The sequence below is a fragment of the Pygocentrus nattereri genome, chromosome 12, assembly GCF_015220715.1.
Source record: "Pygocentrus nattereri isolate fPygNat1 chromosome 12, fPygNat1.pri, whole genome shotgun sequence".
Lineage (NCBI taxonomy): Eukaryota > Metazoa > Chordata > Actinopteri > Characiformes > Serrasalmidae > Pygocentrus > Pygocentrus nattereri.
This window is the reverse complement of record NC_051222.1, coordinates 32,671,411-32,699,290: the sequence shown is the minus strand read 5'-3', so window position 1 is coordinate 32,699,290 and position 27,880 is coordinate 32,671,411. Positions and strand designations below refer to the sequence as shown.

The window sequence follows — 27,880 nt, the reverse complement described above, 5'->3', positions numbered from 1 at the left end:
CCGCTGCACCACTAGAGTGCGCAAACGGCAACAGTTAAAGCACCTCAAGGAAGGTGGGGAAAAAGCGCGGGACCAATGACAAACAAAGGAGATGCCACAACTGACGTGATCAAACAAAGGTGTAGTCGAAAGGACGAATGTCCTGTAATTGTGGTGGTAAGACAGACTTTGTTTCACACCTTTGGTATGGCTTGGGTTTTTGTTTTTGTCTGAGTAATTTGGGGCAATTACTCTCTTCTGTTTGTTCCAGCCCTCTTCTTATCTCTTTTTATTTTTGGGGGTAATTTCTTCTCTCAGCTCCCTTTTCCCTCTTTCGGTTTTTGGCGCAGTTTCTTTCCTTTGACTAAGTCCTGTACCGGTCATCCCTCTACAAAGGCGTGACAAACATTGGCATTTGCCAGCACCTTATATAAGGAAGCTTCCAGGTGCATCGAGTTAGTCTAATTGATCCACAGCACCTTGCTGCCATTGCCCTCTGCCGGGAGCAGGTGGCGTGGGCTTGGCGCCTCACTGCAGTTGCCTTCTGCCGGGAGCAGGTGGCGTGGGCTGGGTGCCTTGCTGCCGATGCCTTCTGCCGGGAGCAGGTGGCGTGGGCTGGGTGCCTTGCTGCCGATGCCCTCTGCTGGCAGCAGGCATTGCAGGCAGAACCCTTACACACAGATTACACCAAAACGGCTGAGCGAGCATGGTAAGGAGCTGAACGTCTCCGGGTTGACAAGGCCTCTGTTTTTAACATCAACCAGCAGGCTGTTGGCACACAGGAAAATCGGCACCTAGAAGGGGGGTGGAAACCGCTGCCCGCCAAAGCACAGTGGGATTGACCTCAGCCCATACGTGGGGATGGAGGCACCACTGGCGGCCTGACTTCATGTCCAACCCGGAGGCAGGCAGAACGCTCAACTGAGCGCCTGTGTCGCAAAGGAAACGGCGCCCTGACACTGTGTCTGTGAGGAAGAGCAGGCTGCTGGAATAGCCGACGCCTGTAGCCGCTAGCAGGCGTCGGCCCTTGCGTTTCCGGGCTTCCCAAAACTGCAGGGAGGACGTCATTTTTTAGCCTTGGCCCCAAAACGTGCATGATAGAAGCAGAAGGCTGGAGGGGGTTGGGGCATGGCTGCACATACCGGGGCGTCAGAGGGGGATGAGGACGCGTATGCCCGTGTGGCCGCAAGACCCTGCTTGGCGGAGAGGATCTTGTCGGCCTCTCTAGCCAAAGCACGAAAGTCTTTAAGAGTTGAGCCTGCTAAAGCCGCACGAACGTCGCCAGGCAGCTGCTGCAAGAAAAGTTCTCTGAATAGAAAACATGGCGGGTGGTCGCCCAGCAGAGACAACATATGGTCCATGAGTTCGGACGGTTTTGAGTCGCCTAAACCGGGTAGCGAGAGAAGCCTGCGTGCGCGCTCTGACTCGGACAACTCAAACGTCTGAAGGAGAAGTGACTTTAACGCTGCATACTTATCGCCTTCGGGGGGAGCCTGGAGGAAACTCAGTACTCTGGAGGCAGTGCTGCTGGTCAGGGAAGCGACGACGTAACAGAACTTCGTCTCGTCCTCCGTGATTCTCCGGATGGCGAACTGAGCCTCAGCTTGCGCGAACCAAACGGCGGCGTGCTGCTCCCAAACTCCGGCAGCTTAAGAGCCACTGCGTGTGTTGTCATATCGGAAGAGCTTCGGAGACGTCCGAAGAGGCGTCGGGGTCACCATTGAAGCGGGTCGTGAAGTAAGGAGGCTCAAATTAGTGGAGAATCCCGCGGAGGGAAAACTTTAATTTAACGAGACAAAAACGAAACTCACAACTCAACTAAAACCAACTATTGCCTCCCCCCTTGAGTCTCTTAAAGGGCTAGACCCCGTTGAGTGACTTAAAGCCTGTCCGTCGTGGATTCGCTCCAGTCGTGAGTAGTAGCCCCTACACCATCTTTATCAGTATCTAACAAAGTGACACAGAAGGAAAGAGTTACACATCCTCATCTCTATGACAACATGATGAAACCGCCGAGATCAGTCAAAACAGCGCAGTGTGGGTTGTGGTGGCCAAGTTAGTGTAGGAGATCGCTTTATCCAGATTTCCTCTTTTTTGTGATACTGCACTCTTTTTCACTCTCTCTCTCTCCACACCTCCTCTGTGCACTCATGTCTTACTCCTGCTTTCTGTATTATGCCCCAAAATGCACCTGTAACAAGGATAAGCTGTATACTGTTTACTCATTCAAAGCATTAATACTATTAATAAGTCCCAAGAATCCCAAGTGGTATGGTATGGTATCCCAGGTGGTTGCTAAGGTGCTGCTAGGTGATTGCCATGGTATCCAAGCTGATTGCTAGGGTATTGCTAGGCAGTTGCTATGGTCTATATCTGAAAGTAAAGTGTTACTGTAGGCCACACTGTTTGTTCTTTCGATGCAGGTCTGCTATTTCCACACTTGAGGATCCCTCAGTGATCTACAGCAGTGTGAAATAACCAGTATTCCCAGATCTGTTCAGAACCACCGTTATGACCCATGGATAGAACCTTCATCTGTAACTTTTCTGTAATCCAACATCTTGGATATAAAACTCAAACTAAGCTCAAACTCCAGCAATATGGGATGCGATTCATCACTTTCCCACTCATATTTATTCATCAATACTTGACTCCTCTCTATAGCACACCACGGGTAACAGCACCACCACCTGGAGAATATGGAGCCCAACAATAAAGCTTCACTCTCAATGACATCATCATTTCTGTGGAGAGCATTAACACAAAATTCATGAGCGTTAGGCCTGCAATCAATGCCTTAAATGGCCAGGGGCCAACTGCGGGACCAAAGCTTTATTACATACTTCTATAAGCTAAGAATAGCTCAACCAGTTTGCCTTGAAGTGCCTTTACTTACTGAATAATAAGCCTTAGTACATAATAACCCTGGCATTTTAAGGGGTTCAACTGCAATTGTGCCATCATCTCAGCCCAAAAATGCCTTTTAGCGTTTGTTTATGATTGTGAGCCATTACTATATTGGGTCTGCCAGACTTTGTGCTCTTTACTATTAACTGGAAACAGTATTTGATGGCTAACTATTTATCCTGTCGTTCTCCACTGCTTACCTCTGAAGAGGCACTTAAGTACATTGAATTACTGAGTATTTTTTTTTTGCTATTAAGTCAAATCAAATCAAATTTATTTGTATAGCGCTTTTTACAACGGATGTTGTCACAAAGCAGCTTTACAGAATTTCGGAAAAGACAAAGTTTCAACAGGACTGTAAGAATGTACAGAAACCCCCCGGTGGACAAGCCAGGGGCAACAGTGGCAAGGAAAAACTCCCTCAGAACTGAGGAAGAAACCTTGGGAGGAACCAGGCTCACCAGGGGGGACCCATCCTCCTCTGGTCAAACTACCTACAAGTGATTATATTACTAATATTAATAGCAGTAATATTGGTATTAGGAATAACTAGGAGTCTATGAGAACATCAGTGTAGAGTGGGCAGCTCGTCCAAGGCAGCTGGGGCATGGGCAGCTGGTCTGAAGTGGGTAGCAGGAGGGCTCGGCAGTCGGTCGTCCTTCAGTGTCCAGCCGGACATGTGGGTGATTGTATACTCAGAAAGAAAGCAAGGAGATGGAATTAGTTTTATTCTATCCGTTTGTACATAAACAGGGAATGTGAACATTTACAGAGTGTGGCTAACAACTCCGGCAGATCTGACTATGACAGCTTAACTAACAGGAGAGAACCAGAAGGACACACAGACACGGCAGCACTCTGAAACAGTTCGGCATCCCTCCACCGTCCACAAACCTGAGTGACCGCGTGCGAGCAGCGGGACGACAGCACTTCTTCTTATCTTTTCATTTTATACTTTTACATCCAGATTAGTTTAATAGTTTTGTTTGAAACAGCTTGTAATTGTATTTATACTAATATAGCTCAAGTTTAAAGCTTCTTATTCTCTGCGATTAAATAAAAAATGGGCTCTTGCCTTGTCGTGTTTGACTTCTCTGGGTGTGTCAAAAAGAAGTCTATGTCTTGAATGGCTGTTTACTGTTAATGTGTATCTTATTATCAGGGTTTATGCACCTCAGTTTGGATAGAAGGATGGATGGATGTATGGATGGATAGATAGAGATACTTAATTGATCCCAAAGGAAATTTAGCAATTTAGAGATTAATGGCTGTTTCGTTGGGAGTGACAAGGATGGACAAGATTAGAAATGAGCAGATCAGAGGGACAGTGAAGGTGGAGCAGTTTGGAGATAAAGCCAGAGAGGCCAGGTTGAGATGGTTTGGACATGTGTTGAGGAGGAATAGTGGATATATTGCGCAAAGAATGTTGGAGATGGAGCTGCCGGGTAGAAGGAGAAGAGGTAGACCTCAGAGAAGGTTTATGGATGTAGTGAAGGTGGACATGGAGATGGTTGGTGTAGAGGAGTAGAGGAGGCAGTGGATAGGGCAAGATGGAGGCAGATGATCCACTGTGGGGACCCCTAAAGGGAGCAGCCGAAAGAAGAAGAAGAGATTAATGGCTCTTGGGGAAAGACCAGCATGAGGTGTTTATGTTGTAGTCAAACTGTAAAAGGAGTTTAATATATACCAGCATTGCTGTCAATACCTGACAGACACATGGAGGAATTAAAGACATACACATGCTCGTCTCTATGACAACATGATGAAACCTCAGGTCAGCCCAACAGCACAGTGTGGTTTGTGGGTTATAGGGGGCCATGGTGACTTGGGAAGTTGCTTTAACAGACTTCCTCTTTTTGGTGACACTGCACTCTCTCACTTGACCTCCCTCTCTCCCCGTCTCTCTCTTTCTCTCTCTCTCTCTCCCCACAGCCCATCTGTGCATTTATTTATTTCTCTTGCTTTCTGTATTATGCATTCATGGTACAGTAGACAGCTTACACACATGCACCTGTAATAAGAGTGAACAGTACGCTGTCTTAAGGTCACCTATGTAGACACAAACACTGCCTCTTACAGATGCGTCAACCAGCTATAAATGAGACCAATGATAAAATTCTATTTGCTGATCTCTTGTTGTTAGTAATATTCATATGAGTGTATTCCGCATTCAACACAAGGTTTATCTGCTGTTGAAGTGCTGCATCATTGTGCAAAGGAGGACTGCTGCAACAAAAGCAGAAGAACGAGGCTAAACGTGTGTGAATGTTCAGAATGTGAGAACCCACAGAGAGTGGGGTAGCTTAAAACCTCAAAGCCGCTGCTCCTTTCTTCATTTGCTGATCTGACAGTAAATGCGGATGGTGGTCATCAGCCAGGTAAGAAATGCTTCATTATGTTTATCAATACAGCGAGTTTCTAATATACATATATTATTTCTGATGCTCCGGCATCTAAACCAAGAGCAACTCCAGGCGATCACATGCAACTACAGCAAGCCTGTTTTTTTCCAGTATGAACATAATATGGTGAAAATGTTACACAATTAGCTTTTACACTCTGAATCTCTGGATATGAACATCTACAAAACTTCCGTAGATTCTTTGGTCATACTTTACTGTAGGGTACTGTTTAGAGGGCTACATGATACCTACATAAGCACTTCATGACGCAAACATACATAAACATTTATAAAAACTTATTCCAAAAGGCATCAGCTGTCATAAAGACTGCTTTTGTCAACTTTGATGTCAACTTGACATAGCAACTATGTCCAGAGAGATTGGTGACATTAGGTTGTGTCATGGCATTTTCTGAGGTGAAATGACACAGCATGTTATGACAACTGACTTTGTAGCTCTTTTTCTTTTTTCTGTGGTATGTAACACACTGCATATAGATTGAAAGAGATATAGAAATATACAAAACTATAGCTTGAGACTACATATCTTTCTATCCATCCATCCATCCATCCATCCATCCATCCATCCATCTAGATGAACATAAATAGAGATATGTGGTCTCAATCTATAGTTCTATGTTTGCTTTGCTTTTGCTTCCATTGTTTACTAAATAATGTGGGTGTTAAGTAAAATCCTCTTTGTGAATCCTTATTCAAGTACTATGACACTGTAATGACACTATTATGTATATTTTCTCTGGCCCCTAAGTAAACTGAGATCCATTTGACAGTTTATAACATTTTATAAATCCTTATTCATCCATCCATCCATTTTCCAAGCCGCTCCTCCATCAGGGTCGCAGGGGGGGTGGGGGGTGGGGGGAGGTTCTATCCAATAAACAAACATTTGTAAATTAGTAAGAAAATTGTTATTGTTAACATCTAATGGCAGCAATAAATCAAAATGTAGAAACAAAATTATATTGAACACTTTTACTGACAAAATGATAATGCCTTCTGTATACAAAGTTATTATATATATATTTAGGTTGTTCAGTCACCTAATGACTCAAACTGAAAAGCACAGACATATTAGCTGGCTGTACACCAAATCGACTGTAGTATGAATTAAACTTGCTTTGTAACAACCATATCAACAGTACAAAAGTACTCCAAAGCTCAAAACATCCCACTTTTTCTACAAGATTTTTTCAGTTTGACAAAACCTAAACAAATTAAAATAACATGTTGAGATGCCTTTGAATCACAAATATTTTATATATGTAAATGTTATGTAAAGCCTCATAATTGGAGCCGTGCACGCAATCGTTTCTTTTGACGCTTTGCTTTTCAAAGGTCCTCTGGAGCCACATCTTCTGTACAGCTTCAGTGCCAGCTTGTATTGCATGTCCCCTTCAATTGTCTTCACTGCAAACAAAGGCATGAAAATACTGTTCAACAATCATATGCATGAATATCTAAAATTACAGCCTTATGTCTTTAGAAAGGCTTCATTCTTAAATATGCTGCTTCTGGGCTAACATAAAATAAAAGTCCCTGGGCCAACACAACTGTATCATGCCCCCAGATCAGGACTGGATGATGTTCCTGGGACTACATAACATGCTAAGTACAACCCAAATTCCTCACCCCATCCTAGCTTGTGAACGACTGAGCCTTTCAGGGATGCTCCTTTTATACCCAATCATGACTCACCTGTTTCCAATTAACCTGCTCACCTGTGGAATCTTCCAAACAGGTGTTTTTGAGCATTCCCAGTCTTTTGTTGCCACTTTACCAACTTCTTTGGAATGTGTTGCATCAAATTCAAAATGAGTGAATATTTGCAAAAATCAATAAAGTTTATCTGTTTGAACATTAAATATCTTGTCTTTGTTGTGTATTCAGTTGAATATAGGTTGAAAAGGATTTGCAAATCATTGTATTCTGTTTTTATTTATGTTTTACACAACGTCCCAACTTCACTGGAATTGGGGTTCTACCTTATGTGGTAAGAAAACTAAAAAGGTCTGTTCCAGAACTTCAGCTTCTACTTTTAAAATAAAATACGCTGTTTCTGGGTTAACAAAGCTTTCCTATATGATGTCCCCAAGGAAATATCAGATATGATTTTCCTTGAACTGTAAGGCTCTAAGTGTGCTAACTGTTAGCTACCTAGACAGCAGCAAATAAGCTAAAAGCTCCAGTTCCATAACTTTGTTACTTTAATTGTATGAAAAAAATGCCAGAAGAAACTGTTCAAAGCTGAACTTAAACAAAAGCGGTCAGACATGAACTAACCAAACTAAAGCCACCTACAGTAAACCTTTAACTGTGTAAGCAACACCAGGACTATATTATTGAGCATCGAGGATGATGTAGAACAAGGACCTTCTAAAAGAAATTGCTTACCTCCACTAGGAGGTGCAGATGACCTGGATCTGGACTTAGTTGCACTTGATATCATAGCATGGACTTTGTGACTGGTTGAACAAATGAAATTTAATCACTTCCCCTGTTGGTCCAGGGCCACGTCTCACTCTGTAATATCAGGACGACCTCACTTTTGTTCAGTTTTACCAACTGCCTCATTTTGTCAAGCTGTTTCACATGATCAGCACTGTGTCACCCTGACATACCAAAAAAAAGAGCTACAAAGTCAGTTGTCATAACATGCTGTGTCATTTCACCTCAGAAAATGCCATGACACAACCTAATGTCACCAAAAATGTCTCTGGACATAGTGGTTATGTCAAGTTGGCATCGAAGTTGACAGAAGAAGTCTTTATGACAGCTGACAGCTTTTGGAATAAGTATTTATAAATGTTTATGTATGTTTGTGTCTGTTGTCATGAAGCGCTTATGTAGGCATCATGTAGCCTTCTAAACAGTGCCCTACAGTAAAGTGTGACCGATTCTTTTAACCACAAAAACCCACATAAACACAAACGCATCATGGCGAGGCCATAAAGTCAGCATCGAGTGATGTGATGTTTATTTTGAAAGATAAAACAAAGATTTTATCTTCTGTTGTGTTTGTAGACTCTTAAGATGTCACTCAGAATAACTCCTCCCACTTCTCTGGTCTTTCTACTCCTAATTCACGGTGAGTGCAGTTACATAAGGAGACATTTCTGTACAATGTTTTAAAGCAGAAATTCAAAATATGTCTAATACATTGTGTGAGCAGTGTAAATATCCACCTCACTGTAAGACCTGTGGAGCTTCTCACTGTGTTTCTACCTCCAAATAATCTCAGATTTTTACAGCTGATTATTCACACTCAGCTGATATGAACCATCTTAGAAATGAGCTGAAGTGGAGACTTAATGCAGCGTTTTTACTGACTGAAACCCAAACAGTGAGAATTTACACATTTCTGTGTTTTGTGTTGCAGGAGTTGTTGCTCAGAATGGGTGGGGTGTGGATTACAAAGATCAGTCTATCTGTGCTCTAAAGGGGTCTACAGTGACCATGCGCTGCACTTACACATATCCAAGTGGTCCCGTAGTCCAAAAAGCTTTCTGGACCAAACAGTCGGGTCGAGGTTCAGAGCCTCCTGATCTGTTAGATGATCCAGAGTACAGTGGCAGAGTTCAGTACCTCGGAGATAAACAACACGACTGCACTCTCAGACTGAGGAATGTGAGAGAAACTGATAAAAGTAAATATTACTTCAGATTTCTAACAGACCAAACTGGAGGACAGTATCAAGGTAGAGGTGGAGTTGATCTTTCAGTCACAGGTAAGATCCATCAGCAGAAATAAGACACTGGACTTCATTCACTGGTGTTCAGGGTCACAAAGCAGTTCTGTAATATCACATCAATCCTTTATAGCACATCTTTGATCACTTCAACTCAGAGTTGCTTGTGAGAAGTTTGTACACCTTGGAAGTGGAATTAATGTTCAGGTCTAAGCTGCATCATGTTAATGTAATGGGTCAAATGCCTCTTGATTGTTTATAAAAGTCTGATTTTAAGTGTAGATGTTTACATAGGTCATAATACATTCACTCAGCGAGTGTGAGTCTCCACAATGTGAGTTTGTTTCTCTGGTTCTCAGATCTCCAGGTGGAGGTTCCTGAGAGAGTGATAGAGGGAGATGACGTCACTCTCACATGTAAAACCACCTGCAGTCTGACAGTCACACCAACATTCACCTGGTACAGAAATGAACATCGTTTATCCTCCAATACTGACCAGCTCCACCTGCAGCCGGTCAGCAGGGAGGATGCAGGCAGGTATCGCTGTGCTAGTCAGAACCTTCACTCTCCTGAGGTCACTCTTAATGTTAGATGTAAGTACAGATTCATTTGTTCATTCCTATTAAAGCACAGATGTAAGCAGTTATTGTTAATACTGAACAGGTCAAATAAATGACCAAATGCTCCAACTTCCAATTTATTCCTTTCACCAGTCATGCCTGAAATGAGAGTATTGAATAAGAACAGTAAATAAATAAATATAATATCATATTTGTCTTTTGAATTTTTTTTTTGTTGTAATGTAATAAAACTAATGTAAATTATTCTTGTGTAATCTTGTATATACAGCGGTGCATGAAAGTTTATGAACCCTTTAATATTTTCTATATTTCTGCATAATAAAGAGACCCAAACTGAACAAATGATACAAAAATTAGACTTTGTCCTTTATTTAGTGAGGAAAATTATCCAGTATTATCGATCTGTGAGTGGCAAAAGTATGTGAATCTTTGCTTTCAGTATCTTGTGGGAACTTCTTTAACCATTCTTTTGCAGAACAACTTTTGTGTTTAGGGCCATTGTCTTGCATGACCCATGTTCTCTTGAGTTTCTGTTCATAGGCAGATTTCCTGAGATTTTCCTTTAGAATGGCCCAGATGCAGCAAATGTCAGGAAGTGCTTACACAATGGTAAGGAGTCAAGTGCAAGTTCAATACCAGGTTGTGAGTAGATAACAACAAGCAGAGGGTCAGAAATCCAGAAAAGCAGGTCACAACTAGCAGACAAATCCAAAAGGGGCAAATCCAAAAGAGTAGTCAAGAACAAAAAGTAAAAGGTCAAAAACAAAATCAGAAATACTAACGCTCAGAATTGCCGGTAGACCAAACAAGACTTCGCAATGAACATGTCCAAACGCAGAGTACATACACACGATGGCTGACTAAAAAAGGTCAAAAGGGTCAAGAGACCATCTAATATTCTGGTGACAGCAACCTCCAGTGGTGGGGAGGGGAATGGTCAGCGGCAGATGTGACAGCAAAAGCCCAAACCATGATACTACCACCACCATGTTTCACAGATAGCATAAATGTTATGCTATGCATGTGCAGATGGGCAGCAATGTTCTTTTTGGAGAGCTGTGGCAACACTGCAATGCATACCATTGTTGTTCAGTGTACTCCTGACGGGGGACTCCATTTGTCCAGAGTCCAGAGTCTTTGGAGATGGTTTTGGAGCCTTTTCCAGCCTGATAAGCATCAACAACTCCTCAGAAATCTCCTTTGTTCGTGCCATGATGCACTTCCACAAATATGTACTGTGAAGATCAGACTGTGATAGATGCCTGTTCAAATAAAACAGAGTGGCCACTCACTCCTAATTGCCTCCCATTGATTGAAAACACCCAATTCTAATTTCACCTTCAAATTAACTGCTAATCCTGAAGGTTCACATACTTATGCTGCTCAGATATTATTGGATAATATTGGATTATTTTTCCCCCTCACTAAACAAGTGACCAAGTCTAATACATTTGTCTTATTTGTTTAATTAGACTCTCTATCTACTATCAGGACTTATGTAAAAATCTGATGAAGTTTTAGGTAAAAAAAAGGCAGAAATATAGAAAATTCTAACAGTTTCACAAACTTTCAAGCACCACTGTGTATTGTATTGGAGTCTGTATTCATTCATTCTCAAATTACGAGTTAATCACTGATATCTGTAACAAAACATGATGTCCTTCTGTGAGAAGTTTAAAGTATTATTTAAAAGCCTTCATAAACTGTAATATTGTGAAACATGTCTTTCTACCTCTAGATGGCCCTAAGAGGGTCTCAGTGTCCATCAGTCCCTCTGGTGATATAGTGGAAGGCAGTTCAGTGACTCTGACCTGCAGCAGTGATGCAGACCCACCTGTGCAGAACTACACCTGGTTTAAAGGAACATCATCAGTAGCAAAAGGAGAGACTTACACAATGAAGAACATCAGCTCTGTGGACAGTGGAGAATACAAGTGCAGATCCAGTAATGAACATGGAGAGAAGCTCTCTGAAGCTCTGACTCTGAATGTTTTGTGTGAGTATAATTTGTATTTTGTAAAAGTATCGTTTTGTAGACATCTAATGTCATCCAAAGATTAACTCACGCAGGGCTGTTATTACAGAATAATAAGGTGTAATGTGTCATTCTGCCTCTAGGTGGCCCAAACAGTATTTCTATATGATGCAGTATCATTCTCACATCTTTATCATCACATACCAACAGTATCACTTGACACTTGCACACTTTTTTCACACACAGGGCATCCAAACATTTTCCTATATATCATCATTGGCATCATAGTTGGAACTGGAGGCGTATTCTTCATCCTTGCCCTTTTGTTTATAAGGTAAGCACATGTTCTTTTTTTCTACCAACCTGCAAGTTGTACGACACTGGTCAAGAAGTATTACTCAGATCAGAGAGATGAGCCTGATCAGTCTGAAGGAGGCGCTACAGTGCAGCGCTATGCTATTTGGCCTGTAACTCCTCCACCACAAATTATACAGAAAAAAAAAGATCTTATTGCTTTTGGTTCCTTGGCTCAAGCCAAAGCCATAAACTCTGCCTACTTATTTTTGCTAATAAACATAATATGCAAAATCTACTTATGCTAGAAGACCTGTGTTTGACAGTTATGGCAAATGTAGGCCTTTGGACAAAATAAATTTGTCTTCTACTGACCCACTATCTTCAGTCTACGAATAAGGCTTAAAATGCTTTAGGCCTGGTGAGGCCTCACTGGAACAAACTGGGCCATAAGGCCTTAAGCTGACACACAATTGAACCCTCAGGTTGCCACTTGCGGTTATATTTCTATTTGTATTTATTTCCTACTATTGAAGACACATTGCCAATAAAATAAAATTTCTTGACTAAAGATTTTTTGTTAAGCAAATTGACCAAATCATAACAATGGTAAACCTACACCAGAAGTTATTATTTAAATTGTTGTTGTTTTTATGTGGCTTGTCAGGAGAAAGAGAAAATGTCATTCAGCTGGAGAACCCAAGCCAATACAGGCAAGTCAACATTAAATACTGAAGTGAATGCTCAAATGCCACAGCATTATCACTGTTTTACATAGTTTTCCTTGATCTTACAAAGAATGTGTAGGAATTATGATTGACAGCAAATTGATGGAATTATCAATGTAAAAAAAATTATATATAATCAGTAAACCCGCATATACAGTGCTGTGAAAAAGTATCACATCGCAGTGGGATTCAAGTCACTCGGCCACTCCAAAACCTAAATTTTTTTTGTTTTTTGAGCCATTTGGAGGTGGACTTCCTCGTGTGTTTCAGGTCATTGTCCTGTTGCATAACCCAACTTGTGCTTTAGGTCACAAATTGACAGGCAGACATTCTCCTTCAGGATTTCCTGCTAGAGAGCAGAATTCATGTTTTCATTAATTACTACAAGTTGTCCAGGTCTTGCAGAAACAAAGCAGCCCCAGACCATCACACTACCACCACCATGTTTGGCTGTTGATGTAACGGGATCCTTGTCTTCCAAAAACATTCCAGCTTTGACTCATCAGTCGACACAATGTTATATCAAAAGTCTTAGGGTCATTTAGATTTGTTTATTTTTTTGGCAAATGCAAGACGAGTCCTAATTACCCCATTATTAAGTATTATTTATTAAGGACTGTCTGAGTCCTTGTTTTATATTCTCTAAACTCATCAAGCTTCATAGGAGACTCACTGCTCATCATAGTGGCTCAGGAAGGTTGCACAAAGTACCAGATACAGCAGGGGTACATTTTTGTGCCATACAGTTGTGATTGGTGCTTTTTGTTTTAAGAAAAATGACATTTAAAAATTTTTATTAGGCATAACTTAAGATTTACTTTGGTGACGCGTCATTTTCTCACATCTCAGGAAAACCTCTATAGCAACATGGGAACAAGACCTTCAGTAAATAACCCAGCAGATTTGGCCAATCAGGATGATGGTTTTTATTCCACAGTTGAGCTCTGTGGAAGGATCAACCCAATCTATGGTGCTGAGGACGAGGTTCCGTATGGTAACATCCAGCACCACCGTGATCAGATAGTCCAGATGACTCAGGAGGCCGGGGTTGAGTACGCTTGTGTCAGATTTTCTCATGCTGATCCAGCCCACAGGTAAGTTAGAACAGCTAAGTGTGTTTATTCTCTCCAATACAGCATGTCTCCAAAATGCTTTCCAGTCACACTTAATCCCTTGTGGTTTCAGTTCTGCTGCACTTCAGAGTCCCTCAGTGATCTACAGCAGCGTGAACTAAACAACATCTGAAGATCTGCTCACCATCCACATTGGCATCCTTCTGGACATGGCTACTGGACACCCGGCGGATCCACATCATCTTCATTTACCTGCTTTTATCACCTTTTTTCCACCCCCCAGTGTGTTTTATTACATTTTGGCCATTTCCACTTTGTCTCTCCTCAAATTCAGTGCTGGGATGTTTATTGGACAGAAATTTCAACATTTTGGTGGAAAGAAATCAAAGTGGAACTAAAAGCATTCAAATACAAATTTATTTGAAGTGTCATGAGTCATCAGAGATGAACCCACGTGTGCCTCTACAGGACACCAAGCGCAACTGCACGTTGTTTCACTGTTTGTTGAAATATTTACATGCTTATATTTGCTGATGTAATGTAACTGTTAAAAGCAACAATTGTTTTAATATTAGAATTTTGGGAGCTTGTTTTGAGCAGAAGCTTATTTTCTGGATACATGGACAATATGGCAATATATACATATGGATGTATGGCAATAGTGATTTCTTTAGCACCTCTGATTTCACCTTTTGCAGCTACACAAGCTTTAAATGTAACAAATTTCAGATAAAAATTTTATAAAATGTGCTTTTTGCACCATGTTTGTTTTTTTTAAATGGAACATTTAATGGAATAGAGTTACTAAGGCTTGAGGATCTCTCTTTCAGGAAATTAACCTTGAGAGGTCTAGTTGTACAGATGGTGGCAAATATATTGACTGGTGTAAATGTTTAAAACGGGTCTACTACTGATCCCATTAGGAACGGGTCATATGGGCTGGCTGGAGTGGTAGTACAGTGAGGAAAGTAGCTATAAAACTGTATGGCCTCACTTTATATTAAGTGTCTCTAATTAGTGGTTAAAAGTGAACATATGCAACAACATTGTAACTACTAATGAGTTAGTCATGTTGCAAATGGATTATACACATGTAATTACATACACATACCTCATACCTACTGTATCTTAATAGCTGTAACAGCCTATTCTCTCATAATTACACAGGGTAATACATGTAATTACATCTGTAGTCTGACTGGAACATCCTTTTCCAGCAGTAAAAGGAAGTGGTTAATAACTTACATTAAAACATTACTTACACTGTATCTGCCAGATTTCCTAACATTTAGCTAGTACTAATGTTGCTAGTGCTGTGACACTAACCAGTTTCAGCTTTAATCCATTCTGTAATGTGACAGAACAGCAGACATCCCCTTATATTAACATGTAACTTATGACATTAATACATGTGTTGCATGATCTCCAAAGCAACATCTATATTACCTCTATTATTACATAGTACTTACATATCAATTACACAGGAACTGTCCACTTATTTTTTAAAAGTGCAACTTGAAGGTTCCTGTGTAGTTATAGGTACAATGCAATTACAGAATGGCATCAGTCAATTTAATATTAGGTCACCTTGTTGTTATTCCACAGTAATTATGTAAAACAAATGTAATGTTATGTAAAACATCCTTCCTTTAACTGCTGGAAGCGACTTCTGATCCATAGTGTATCAAAAAAGATACACTTGTGTAATTATATAAGCTGTACTTCTGTACTCCATCTGGACCATTGACTAAACCACCAGTAGTTACAGTGTTGCATATGCTATTCATGTGTAACTACAGTTATTGGACACTTAATATAAAGTGGGACTGACTATTTAATGAGCGTTTTTGTACACTATAACAAACCACATGCTTGCAGATGTAAAAATTAAGGGCTTTAATGTTGATTCAGGATCAAGCATCCAAAGTCAGGCCAAGTCAATACTGTGGAAAACAAGAGCAAAATGCATTGACAAGGCAAAAATCAATGTTGTCATACTAGCAAATGTCCAAAAAAAAAAAAAATGGCAAAACAGGCTAACGAGACAAAAGGGTAGGGCAAAAACCTTAAACATGAAATCACAATACATGCACAGGGGTATTTATACAAAAGATAAACAAAGCAACACAGGTGAATAGAATCGATAGTCAGGCGAGTTGCCTCTTTGAAACTGCCTCTTATTAGATGATCTCAGGCTTGCGTCTGTGGGATGATGGGAAATGCAGTCCTGAAAGTCAGTGAGAACAGAACATGAAAAGTTTTGTTCAAGTTTTCTGCCGTTTTAGAACTGAATGAGGTTTTGAAGATGGTTTGCTTGTATTTTATTTACCTTTCAGTAAAAATAACAGGTATTTGTCTGTAGATCTGACGAAACCTCAAGCATAACCAGAATTGAGTAATTGAGAATGAATGAGCACATTACTCAAAATATGTAATAAACACGCTTATGACCTTTTTTTCCTAATAAACTATTGACTAAAGCTGTACTGTCTCTTCAGCGTTTACCCTCATCTAATGCTCTGAATAACGCTTGCCAGTTACACAATGAGCTGAATCAGGTGTGTTTAATCAGGCAGTGTGCTGAAGTCTGCAGTGTATTGGCCCACGAGTTCAGAAATTAAAGACATCATTAATATTTTACACAATTCCAAACGCTCTACTCAACATACGCAATTAAATCACTCAAATTGTTTTAGTTCAACGTGAATATTTTCATTACTAGATGGAAACTTTGCAGAGTGTTCATTTGAGACATCTCTGGTTCTTTTTGGGTTTGAATCGATCTGATTGGCCCTTTTGTTTGACTAGACTGTCATACAAGTGATCTGATTTGATGGTGTTGTGCAGCGAATGGTAGAGTGGATTTGTTTGGATTGTGCTGGGGTCCATGTTCTCGTAGATGGAGCAGATTCCATCTGATTTCTGGGGTCTAGATGAGGTCTGTTCATTGACTGTGTTAACCTAAAAATATAAGGAACAAATCCATTAGACACTGTTTTTGCTATCAGTGGTGAAAGACATGAATTCCAATTTTCAGTTCCACTCACTTCACTTCTACTTGACTTGTCAGAACGTTTGGAGAAACAAGCTGGACAGAAGTAGAAAGAGCAAATTTACAACTAGTACCTTCTGTGTGTGTGTGTGTGTGTGTGTGTGTGTGTGTGTGTGTGTTCGTGTAGTGTGAACTGCATCATTACCTCTTACTGCACAGCAGGATTTCCCCCATTTATAGTAAAGTGCCAGAGACAGAACGACGGTCAACAATAAAGCGGTCACGCACACAGGAATGATGCTCTGACGACCTATGAAGTGTTTGATTAATATTAGCGTTAATATTATTAATATCCAGTTTAATGCCACACACACACACACACACACACACCCCTTGTATCTTCATGTTTGTCGTTTTTCTGTTTGACTATTTGAAAATGCATGCTGCTCTTTATGTTGTGTATAAATTTCATGATGAATGGACTGAAACAGCCCAAAATGGCTTAGCAGATTATCAGTAACACATCAACACAGTAGCTTTAGTAGAGTTTAAAGGTTTTGTAGATGTTCTGTTGATACTTTTACATTAAGTAGATGTATTGTTAATATGTTACTTCCATTAAGCAAATCCTAATCCTAACCCTCACCCTAATCCTAACCTCAAAATTCAGCAGATTATAAAACTAATTTTATTTTTTTGTTGTGGATTTTCTCATCATACACAATTTGTTTGAGATGACCCCTGAGATAAAAGTCCATAATAAAATAATAAATAAATAAATAAAACTTGTCCTGTGACTTGACTCACCCTGTAAAATAAATAAATAAATAAATAAATAAATAAATAAATAATATATATATATACACACACACATACACACATACACACACACACACACACACACACACACGGAACTATATGTGTGTGTGCGCGCATGCATTCAAGGCTGGCTCATTAAACCATATGTATCATAATTCAGAATTTGATGCCTGCAACAAACTCAAAAATGACAGGCATGTTTAGCACGGTTTTACACCACCTTCCCTTTAGTTACACTTTTTAGTAGGTGGAAACTTTGAAGGTATTTATGTGAGTGTGTTTGTGGTAAACAGGTAGTCTGGTCAGAAAGGGGAACTGAGTAGAATGTGAAGGGTCATTTCGTTTTTGCTCTACTGGTGACACACTTGCTAAAAATGACAAATCTGAGAGTGTGTGTGTGTGTATTACCTTTAGTAGAGATCTTGTCTGTCTTCTCCACTGAAGAGTTTGGGTCAAAGACTGTTTTAGGTGATGTAGTGACCATAGAAGCTGTATAGACAGACAGACAGACAGACAGACAGACAGACACTGTCACTACTGATTTTCTTTAGGCAGTGATGCTATTTTATATATTTGTGCATTAAGAAGTATAATTAAGTCTCACCATCCAGCACTGTAAGGAAGACCTCTTGAAACGTGTCCATTCCAGACCTCTCCACCCCGCACCAGTACTTTCCAGAGTCTGACTTCCACAGGCCTGCGATGGTGATGGTGATGCGTCCTCTTCCTCGGTCATACAGCGAGTATCGTCCTTTCTGGGCTATTTTCCCCACTCCGTTAGATCTGATGAGAACGTCTTTATCTGAGCAGCCCCATCGGCAAAAGTACTTGATGTTTGTACTGGCCCACGAGTGATGGCAGGAGAAGCTAAGATGGTCATTTACTCTGCCTGTCAGCTTAACAGCCAAAACCTCTTTAGTGACCGCTGATGAGAAGGAAATAAAAACTTAAATATTGGTTTCACGTAGCTACCTAATCATTTCCTAAAATTAATAAAAGTTTTCCAAATAATTCAGATTATTTTATGCTTATTTAATTGTTTACTGAAAAATGTACAGTAGTTGCTTAATGATTGATTGTAGATACTGAATTTATAGTAAAATTACACTGAAATGATAGTAAAACGGACACCTAGTTGTTTAGAAGACCAGGCAGAAATCAGAACTCACCATAGAGGAGACCACAGAGGACATGGAGCTTCATTCTGACCAGCACCAGCAGCTCTAACTGCAGTGGCTACACAGTGTGGCGTGCAGGTTTATGTGTTGTATGGGCGAACACACTGACTGACATCTGCCCCCAAATCACAAGGTTAACAGTTTCATTACGAGTTCTCAGTTCAGTTCTTCAGCGAAAATAGAAAGTCTGGGAGCCTAAAGTGAGTAATATAGAGAAATGTATGGGAGAAATTTCACCTGGGTTAGGAAACAGCAGTGGTCAGAAACAGCTGACCATCACTTTTGGTAGAACATGTTAGCTCTAAATGACACGTCTGGTATCAGTTTACATCAAAACTCACACTGACTGTACTACCTCAAGCTCTTATCTTTGATGCTTTCTGTATATTTTGCAAATCTGGATAAACTGCATCTGTTAAAGTAAGTAATGGATGAAGTTTTAGATCAATAGTAATATGAAAACTAAAAAAAATATAATCATCATCATCATCATCATCATCATCATCATCATCATCAGGGTTCAAGTTCCATTATTTGTTGTTATTCAAACAGAACAGAGTAAAAAAAAATCCTTGTACAATTTTAGCCACTATACTGTAAAAAACTGTAAGCCAGTTTCTGATTTTTTAAATTTCACTCTATAAAAACATTCAACCATGTTTGAAGTGTACTTTCCTGTGTTCTACGCCTCAGTGACAACTAAACGAATGAACAAACAAACAAACATAATGGCTAGACATGAGGATATTAGGACATCCAGCTTCATGAAAAATGATCCCTGTGGCAATACTAATATTATTCAATAATACAGTGCAAATATATACTAATATTGTAAACAATTGCTTCACAAAGACATGTCTATACATCTAGGAATAGATAAGAGCCTTTGATTCTGAATTTGCAAAATTCTAGATGGTTTTGAACTCCATTTAGAAACATAGGTCACTTTTACAAATGGTACAGGCACCAAAACAGCAGTTTGTCCAAATGCTGTCAGAACAAAATAGCTGGGATATTGAAATAACATTTTAAAAAGGTAGGGGGGACACTACTGGAACCATCCTACAATGTTACTGCAAGGTTCTCCAAAAGGTTACAGGAATGGTATGGGAACATCCTTTGATCCATAATGCACAACCACATAGGAACATCGTATTTCTTTTCTGTAAAACCAGTAAGGAACCAAAAAATTGGTACGTTCCCAGATTCCAGGAACCAAAACTGGGCAGTCAGCTCCCTGGGATTTCTCTCCTCACCTGGATCACAAAGGCTAAGGGGAAAAGTTGAATAAACAGATGATGTGACATGCCAAGTCTTAGCCAGCATACTCTTTTACATGCAGCAGCTTTTTTTGTTGAGGTTTGATACATGAAGTTGTACACCAGATTTTTAGTGAGTTATACAAGCAGAGAAATTAAATAAAAGTGGATTTTACACTGAAGAATGCATTTTAATTTTTCCCCATATTAACCTTCAGGGCCTCTGTATTGTTGTCCTGAATGATTTACAATTTTATAAGTTTGCAAAATTTCAAGTAATTTTACATCATTTCTATCAGCCCATTCGGCTGTTATTTTCAAATTAGGCAAAATATTTAAAAAAGGAATGAATGGGCAAAATTGCTAAACATTTATTAATTACCACAAAAGAAAAACACACAAAACAATTGTTGTACATGGCTTTCAACGAGAAGGTCTCAGGGGGAAAAAAAGCGTGGTGATAAGAACCTCTGGTGGTTCTCAAAACCTTTAGGGTAATTCTTGTCTAGTTCTTGTCCAGACCATCTTCTAATTCTTGGTCACAACTGGCTCCTTCAGAGATTGTTAAACCATTTTGGCCCCCATATTGTCACATCATTGGTCTTCTTTATAACTGAGGTAAATTATAGAACCTACCTCTAGCATTAAAACAAAGAAATGGTCATCCACTTTCAGAAGAATGACCTGAACAGTCCGACTCATAACCAACTGTGAAATTAAAAGAAAGACCATAAAGAGACAACAAGAACAAAGAATGAAAAATGGTTCATTTGTCTGATCATTGTTCTTTGTGTGCCTCAGTTTTAAGATGAGCAAATAGCCAAGTACAAGAAAGAATCTTCAATTATTTACCAACTGAAGTGATGACCCTTATTAGTCCCAAAACAGGGAAATTTTACCTCTGCATTTAACCCATCCATGCAGTGGAAAAACCACATACACAGTAATGAACACACACTAGGGGCGGCGAGTACACTTGCCTGGAGTGGTGGGCAGCCCTATCCGCAGCACCCAGGGAGCAGTTGGGGGTTAGGTGTCTTGCTCAAGGGCACTCCACAGTCATACACTGTGGGCTCAGGGGATCGAAACAGCAACCTTCGTCGGGCTGGTTCCCTAATAGGCTGGGGCCGTTTGTCAAGGTTTGGTCTCAGGCCCTTTGTTCCAGTGGAGGGTGATATTTTGATATTTTTTAAGAATGCAAAAAACAAAAAAGTCAAAAGAACTGAGAAAGAAAAGTCAAAGTCAAGAGGACTGATCTGTTCTTGGTGTACATCTTGCACCTTAGAAGCATGTTGCTCAACTTCTTCCACAAAACTCACTCTGTCGCAATCTAACCCCTGTTTGTAATCACGCTGATATGTGCAGTCACTCTGACACAGGCGTGAATGTAGTTAAAGGCCTACTCACTCACTTGTGCATCATAACTGTGTATTTTAGTTTAGAAGAGTTAACAGGTGCCCAGTCAAACACAATGGTTGAAAACTCCACACAAACAACTTTTTGCTGTTAACTGATGAAGGGAAAACTAAAGCATTTATGGACCTTTATCCTACACCAGTAGTACCAAACCCTCCCTCTGCAGATGTACCTTTCTGTAGGGCTCACCTCCAACCCAAATCTTCTACTCCTGATGATGATCCTGATGATGACGACAATGATGATGATGATGACGACGATGATGATGATTTATTGTCACTAGTCACAAGTACCAGTGAAACAGCCATCAACCCATCCGAGCATATACAATATGATGAAAAGGGGGGGGGGGGGGGGACAGGACAGTAAGACAGGAAAAAAAAAAACACACACACACACACACACACACACACACACACACACACACACACACACACACACACACACACACACACCTCAGCATCATAAGCACACATTACAACCCAGATTCCAAGACTTGCAACGGGGGTGGGGTGAGGGGTGAAGACGATTAGGGGGGGCCTGGTGAAGGTGCTTCGCCTGGCATCCCAGTCTAGGTAGTTCAGTCCACTGGGTGTCATAGCGATAACACAGCAAATTGCCATGGAGGCAACCTCGCACGGGTCCCGGGCAGAGTCAACAATCAGTAGGTGTTTGGGGGAGTGGGGGAAGGGATAAAAGCGCGTCTCGCTGCAGTGTTCTTCTTGAGGAATTTGTTGTTCCAGCATTGGCCTTGGCCCAAGGCCAGTACCGATATGGAGAGCCGAAAGCAGATTAACAGGATTATTCAGGAACAGGAAGGCAGTGTAACTTCTACAGTGATATGATCCAAAATGACCCAAAGGATTAAACCTCCAGAGAAAAATCAACCTCCTAACAACCACCTGGAAGACACCAACACTGTCCCATCAAATAAACGGCACTTCAAAAATCATTCATCTTTGAGAGAGAGGAAGAAAAAAAAAAAAAAAAAACAACAACAACCACACACACACACACACAAAGCTGCTTCAAATGTGAAGACATCCAAAAAAAGGTGTTTGTCCATTCTTCCACTGTGAGAAGATGACTCGGTGCTATGGGTCTGAAAGGATGTGTAGCTGTTCAAGAAGAACCTCACTGATAAAAGGAAAACAAAGAAGCTGAACCATGGACTGAGCACCCCAGAGTCCAGACCTCAATATTGATGACTGTGTTTGGAATTTCTTGGATCACACTCTCAGGTATTAATTTGTCACCTCGTCACTGCAGAGGCGATCCACAATGGTACATTACAGTACCTTTAGTCAGAGAACATATCATTTCAGTGGATTATGGTTATCATAACGACTAATGAATAATGACTCCACACACCCCGTCTCACCTCCAGGCTTTTATTGTATTGTCTTCTTTTAAAAACATTGTTATTAAAAATGTACCAATATGAACTTTTCATCTGGAAAAGCTTATTTATGCTTCACAACTGGACCTTAAAGCCACTGCGCTACCTTTGAGGGAACATTTACATTGTTTTTACCCTAATGAATGAAAAACCTACCTGCACAGAACCTTCATTTCTAACAGTTGAACTTTTAAGACTGAAAATTGACTGGATTTATTTGAAAAGAATGGAAACTGCAATACTGGACACACCAACACCTGGATACGTTTATTTGTGAACCATTCCAATGTAGATTTTGCTTTATGTTTTGGATCATTGTCTTCTTGGAAGATAAATCTCCGTTCCAGTCTCAGGTCTTTTGCAGACTCCAACAGGTTTTCTTCCAGAATGGTCCTGTATTTGGCTCCATCCATCTTCCCATCCATTTTAACCATCTTCCCTGTCCCTGCTGAAGAAAAGCAGGCCCAAACCATGATGCTGCCACCACCATGTTTGACAGTGGGGATGGTGTGTTCAGGGTGATAAGCTGTATTGCTTTTACACCAAACATAACATTTTGCATTGTGGCCAAAAAGTTTGATTTTGGGTTCATCTGACCAGAGCACCTTCTTCCACATGTTTGGTGTGTCTCCCAGATGGCTTCTGGCAAACTTTAAACAAGACTTTTTATGGATATCTTTGAGAAATTGCTTTCTTCTTGCCACTCTTCCATAAAGGCCAGATTTGTGCAGTATACAACTGATTGTTGTCCTATGGACAAAGTCTCCCACCTCAGCTGTAGATCTCTGCAGTTCATCCAGAGTGATCATGGGCCTCGTGGCTGCATCTCTGATCAGTCTTCTTGTTTGAGCTGAAAGTTTAGAGGGACGGCCGGGTCTTGGTAGATTTGCAGTGGTCTGATACGCCTTCCATTTCAATACGATCGCTTGCACAGTGCTCCTGGAGATGTTTAAACCTTGGGAAAAGTTTTTGTATCCAAATCCGGCTTTAAACTTCTCCAAAACAGTATCTCAGACCTGCCTGGTGTGTTCCTTGGTCTTCATGATGCTCTCTGCGCTTTAAACAGAACTCTGAGACTATCACAGAGCAGGTGCATTTATACAGAGACTTGATTACACACAGGTGGATTCTATTTATCATCATCATCAGTCATTTAGGTCAACATTGGATCATTCAGAGATCCTCACTGAACTTCTGGAGTGAGTTTGCTGCACTGAAAGTAAAGGGGTTGAATAATATTGCACACCCCACTTTTCAGTTTTTTATTTCTAAAAAAAAAGTTTAAAATATCCAATAAATTTCGCACCACTTCACGATTGTGTCCCACTTGTTGATTCTTCACAAAAAATTACAATTTCATATCTTTATTTTTGAAGCCTGAAATGTGGCAAAAAGGTTGAAAAGTTCAAGGGGGCCGAATACTTTTGCAAGGCACTAACACTTATTTTAATGCATCATAATTAATGCACCATAAATATTAAATGTGAATGCTGGTCATGGGACATGGATCTTTATCATCTCCGTACATAGGCTGCTGTTCTGTAAGTGAAAATGGCAGCATTGAGAGCTTTGTTTTGGTCCGAGTTGTTTATAGTGACCTCTAGAGGACAATGAGAGATTCTCTAGAAGATTCCAATACCCCCTTAAAATCCCAGGCTTATTACATACCAAGGCTTATTATTCAGTAGCTACTGGGACTTGAATGTAAATTGTTTGCATTGAAGTTCATGTAGACACTTTTTACAATGCTGGTTACAGAAGTGCATAAGAAAACTTAGGGCCTGCAGACAGGCCCTGGCCAAGAGGTTAAAGTTACCAAATGTTGTGTTCTAGATCATTGTCCAAGAAATGCACAAATGAAATCAATAAATAAATAAATAAATAAAAATAAATACAAGTATCCTTGTGTGACGCCCTTAAAGTGTGATCACATTTAAGTAATTATTTATTTCCCATATATTTTATACAGATGTTCTTTTGGGTTTTTTTATATGGGTTGTTGTACTGTAATGTGATGGCTCCACTCCTGTAGAGGGAGCTGTGCCAGGGGGCGGGCGCTAGACTGTGGCTTAGGTGGGCAACAGGAGAATGTTCTGGGCTGAATCTGAGAGCTCAAGGGGAACACACTGTCTCAACGTGTCTTCTGTGTCCTGCTACCCAGGTGGGGAAATATGTGGAAATTTGCAAGTATAAATGTTCACAAAGCACCATAATGAAGGTTGATGAGTGTGTGTGTGCTATTGAAGGTTGAACTGTGTGTAATATGAGCTGCTATGTCCTGGTGCATTGGCAGACGTTCTGCGCCGGCTAGCATTAGCTACCGCGGCCCGCTAACCTCGCGCCTGGCCGACGCTATTGGATGCTATTAGCCTTCCGCTAGCATTAGCTACCGCGGCCCGCTAACCTCGCGCCTGGCCGACGCTATTGGATGCTATTAGCCTCCCGCTAGCATTAGCTACCGCGGCCCGCTAACCTCGCGCCTGGCCGACGCTATTGGGTGCTATTAGCCTTCTGTTAGCATTAGCTACCGCGGCCCGCTAACCTCGCGCCTGGCCGGCGCTATTGGATGCTATTAGCCTTCCGCTAGCATTAGCTACCGCGGCCCGCTAACCTCGCGCCTGGCCGACGCTATTGGGTGCTATTAGCCTTCCGCTAGCATTAGCTACCGCGGCCCGCTAACCTGCTATTAGCCTTCCGCTAGCATTAGCTACCGCGGCCCGCTAACCTCGCGTCTGGCCGACGCTATTGGGTGCTATTAGCCTTCTGTTAGCATTAGCTACCGCGGCACGCTAACCTCGCGCCTGGCCGACGCTATTGGGTGCTATTAGCCTTCTGTTAGCATTAGCTACCGCGGCCCGCTAACCTCGCGTCTGGCCGACGCTATTGGGTGCTATTAGCCTTCCGCTAGCATTAGCTACCGCGGCCCGCTAACCTGCTATTAGCCTTCCGCTAGCATTAGCTACCGCGGCCCGCTAACCTCGCGTCTGGCCGACGCTATTGGGTGCTATTAGCCTTCTGTTAGCATTAGCTACCGCAGCACGCTAACCTCGCGCCTGGCCGACGCTATTGGGTGCTATTAGCCTTCTGTTAGCATTAGCTACCGCGGCCCGTTAACCTCGAGTCTGGCCGACGCTATTGGGTGCTGTTAGCCTCCCGCTAGCATTAGCTACCGCGGCCCGCTAACCTCGCGCCTGGCCGACGCTATTGGGTGCTATTAGTCTTCCGCTAGCATTAGCTACCGCGGCCCGCTAACCTCGCGTTTGGCCGACGCTATTGTGTACGATTTCTCGCTCTGGCGCTCCCTCACTTTGCTCTGTAACTGCGTGTCTCCCTGTCGCTATCCCTTGGGTGCTCTCGCTAGCGTTAGCCACCGTGGCCTGTTAGCTATTGTGAGTCATTAGTCCCTCGTTAGCATTAGCTACCTCAGCCCTGTTCCCGCGCGCTTGGCCACCGCGAGTTTCTAACTCACTGCAGTAACTACATACTTGGCTGGCGCCATTTCACACATGTAATAAGCAGCATTAATTATTTTGGCCTTATAAACACCTTTAATCTATTGGTTGTACATAAGTAGGTAAGATAAATATGTGAATATAAAACCATATTAGGTCGCTGTGAGGGAAGTTAAGGGGTTCTAAAAATTAGATTTATTTGTATTTCCTATTAAAGAGCCTGTTTGGCCTCATTTAAGTGAAACTAGAGCCTCTGCCAACCACTGGAATGTGTTTAAAAGCTATATAAGCTACAGTTGGTAACAGCTCTGGGGTTTTTCTACTTATTGTTCCTGTTCACATTGTTTTATTCAGGTTTCATACTTTGGTCAATTGTAAATACACTCTGCAGATAAAGTATATGAAGCTCAACTTAACAATGAGATTAAAGCACTAAGAGAAAGTCGGTGTACTCTGAGTTAAAGGTATTTTTGGTGAAGCTGTAACAGTGTAATAGAGTAAATTAATGCAGAACATGTGTATGGAGTTTTATATATGCATGTATAGATGTATAAATATAGAGTAATATTTTTATATACATTTTTATATATATTTTTGGATACAGTGTTAGAGCCCAAGTATATTGAGTTATAGACCCAAGTGTTTACTGCGATGTGCAGTTTTGTTATTTGAGAAGTTGAAATTATCTTCTTTGTGAATGTATATGAAGTGCAAGTAATAGGCAATGTTGCTGTGAAACTGCGATAAGAAGAGAAGTACAAGACCAAAGATTGTTGAAAAGAGATGATTTAGTTTTGTATGTTGGTGAATAAAAAGAAAGAGATGAATCTGTGAGCTCAAGCGGAACACACTGTCTCATCGTGTCTTCTGTGTCCTGTTATCCAGATTTTATCTAGGCCCTGCTAACCCCAGGGTCGCATAACTTATCCCATCCAACACTTGCAATGCCATTAGCATACAGTGAAACTCACATACCACACACACACACACACACACACACACACACACACACACACACCTCCTCTTATGCAATCACACATTCTACAGCCATTTAGCTTATATTCCCATAATATTGACCATTTCCTTGTTTCTACACTCATTGTCCATCTTACCAGCTCCACTTACTGAATAGCTGCACTTTGTAGTTCTACAGTTACAGACTGTAGTCCATCTGTTTCTCTGATACTTTGTTACCCCCTTTTACCCTGTTCTTCAGTGGTCAGATCCCCATGCACCCTCAAACAGCAAGCACTATTTAGGCTGATAAAATGGACAATGAGTGTAGATACAAAGAGGTGCTCAAATGTTATGCCTGATCAGCGTAAATACACTGTAAATATGCTTATAATTGCTGTTGCTTTTATTGTGTCAGAGTAGACTGTGCTAAACAAATGTTTCATTTGTCACATTTTGGGTTGGTATAGGGGGAGGACCCCAGTGCAGGTGGTGGGAACATGTTTGTACGGAGCCCTGCTGGTGACATTGCATATAAATAGACACTGCATTGCTGCAACTTCATAAGGTGTGGTAAAGAGACTTTAATGCATAGCCATGGTTAGTAAAGCACAGGAATGAGAATTAATCCTTGACCACAGATGATCTCATGACAAAGATTTAATCATCTTATTCCCCACATGTTAATGCAGCATGGCCACAAATTGGTGTCATTTATAAGGGATGTCACCAGCAGGACTGTTAGATCCTGGTGTTAGTGCATACTC

General features: G+C 41.0%; 2 protein-coding genes across 4 annotated transcripts; one reads left to right on the top strand and one right to left on the bottom strand.

Annotated features, from left to right (window-relative positions):
- The first annotated feature begins 1,654 nt into the window (after window positions 1-1,654).
- LOC108412694 (B-cell receptor CD22-like) lies at window positions 1,655-14,394 on the top strand. Its single transcript, XM_037543799.1, has 10 exons — window positions 1,655-1,891; window positions 5,067-5,264; window positions 8,330-8,393; window positions 8,685-9,032; window positions 9,353-9,586; window positions 11,313-11,570; window positions 11,796-11,883; window positions 12,511-12,556; window positions 13,421-13,665; window positions 13,757-14,394. Exons 2-10 carry the CDS (start codon window positions 5,241-5,243, stop codon window positions 13,803-13,805), a joined length of 1,356 nt encoding a protein of 451 aa, XP_037399696.1. The 5' UTR covers window positions 1,655-1,891; window positions 5,067-5,240; the 3' UTR covers window positions 13,806-14,394.
- Window positions 14,395-15,516: 1,122 nt separating this feature from the next.
- On the bottom strand, window positions 15,517-18,772 carry LOC108412698 (CMRF35-like molecule 1). Of its 3 annotated transcripts, XM_017684840.2 has the most exons (6): window positions 18,625-18,772; window positions 18,060-18,380; window positions 17,864-17,944; window positions 16,842-16,946; window positions 16,692-16,732; window positions 16,257-16,605 (listed from the first exon to the last, which is right to left on the bottom strand). In XM_017684840.2, exons 1-6 carry the CDS (start codon window positions 18,656-18,658, stop codon window positions 16,387-16,389), a joined length of 801 nt encoding a protein of 266 aa, XP_017540329.1. In that variant the 5' UTR covers window positions 18,659-18,772; the 3' UTR covers window positions 16,257-16,386. The 3 variants fall into 3 exon arrangements, with proteins under 3 accessions (XP_037399702.1, XP_017540329.1, XP_037399703.1); XM_037543805.1 differs by lacking the exons at window positions 16,257-16,605; window positions 16,692-16,732 and adding an exon at window positions 15,517-15,871; XM_037543806.1 differs by lacking the exon at window positions 16,692-16,732 and having other exon boundaries at window positions 16,468-16,605.
- Between the last annotated feature and the right edge of the window lie 9,108 nt (window positions 18,773-27,880).

Excerpts from the sequence above, each read along its gene's own strand:
- LOC108412694 (XM_037543799.1), top strand. The coding sequence starts at position 5,241 with ATGCGGATGGTGGTCATCAGCCAG. Across the intron at positions 9,033-9,352 it reads AGTTGATCTTTCAGTCACAG|ATCTCCAGGTGGAGGTTCCT; the intron begins GTAAGATCCATC and ends TCTGGTTCTCAG. Across the intron at positions 9,587-11,312 it reads GGTCACTCTTAATGTTAGAT|ATGGCCCTAAGAGGGTCTCA; the intron begins GTAAGTACAGAT and ends TTCTACCTCTAG.
- LOC108412698 (XM_017684840.2), bottom strand. The coding sequence starts at position 18,658 with ATGAAGCTCCATGTCCTCTGTGGTCTCCTCTATG. Across the intron at positions 16,947-17,863 it reads AGACAAGATCTCTACTAAAG|GTCGTCAGAGCATCATTCCT; the intron begins GTAATACACACA and ends AACACTTCATAG. Across the intron at positions 16,606-16,691 it reads ACAAGTCAAGTAGAAGTGAA|GTTAACACAGTCAATGAACA; the intron begins GTGAGTGGAACT and ends TTATATTTTTAG.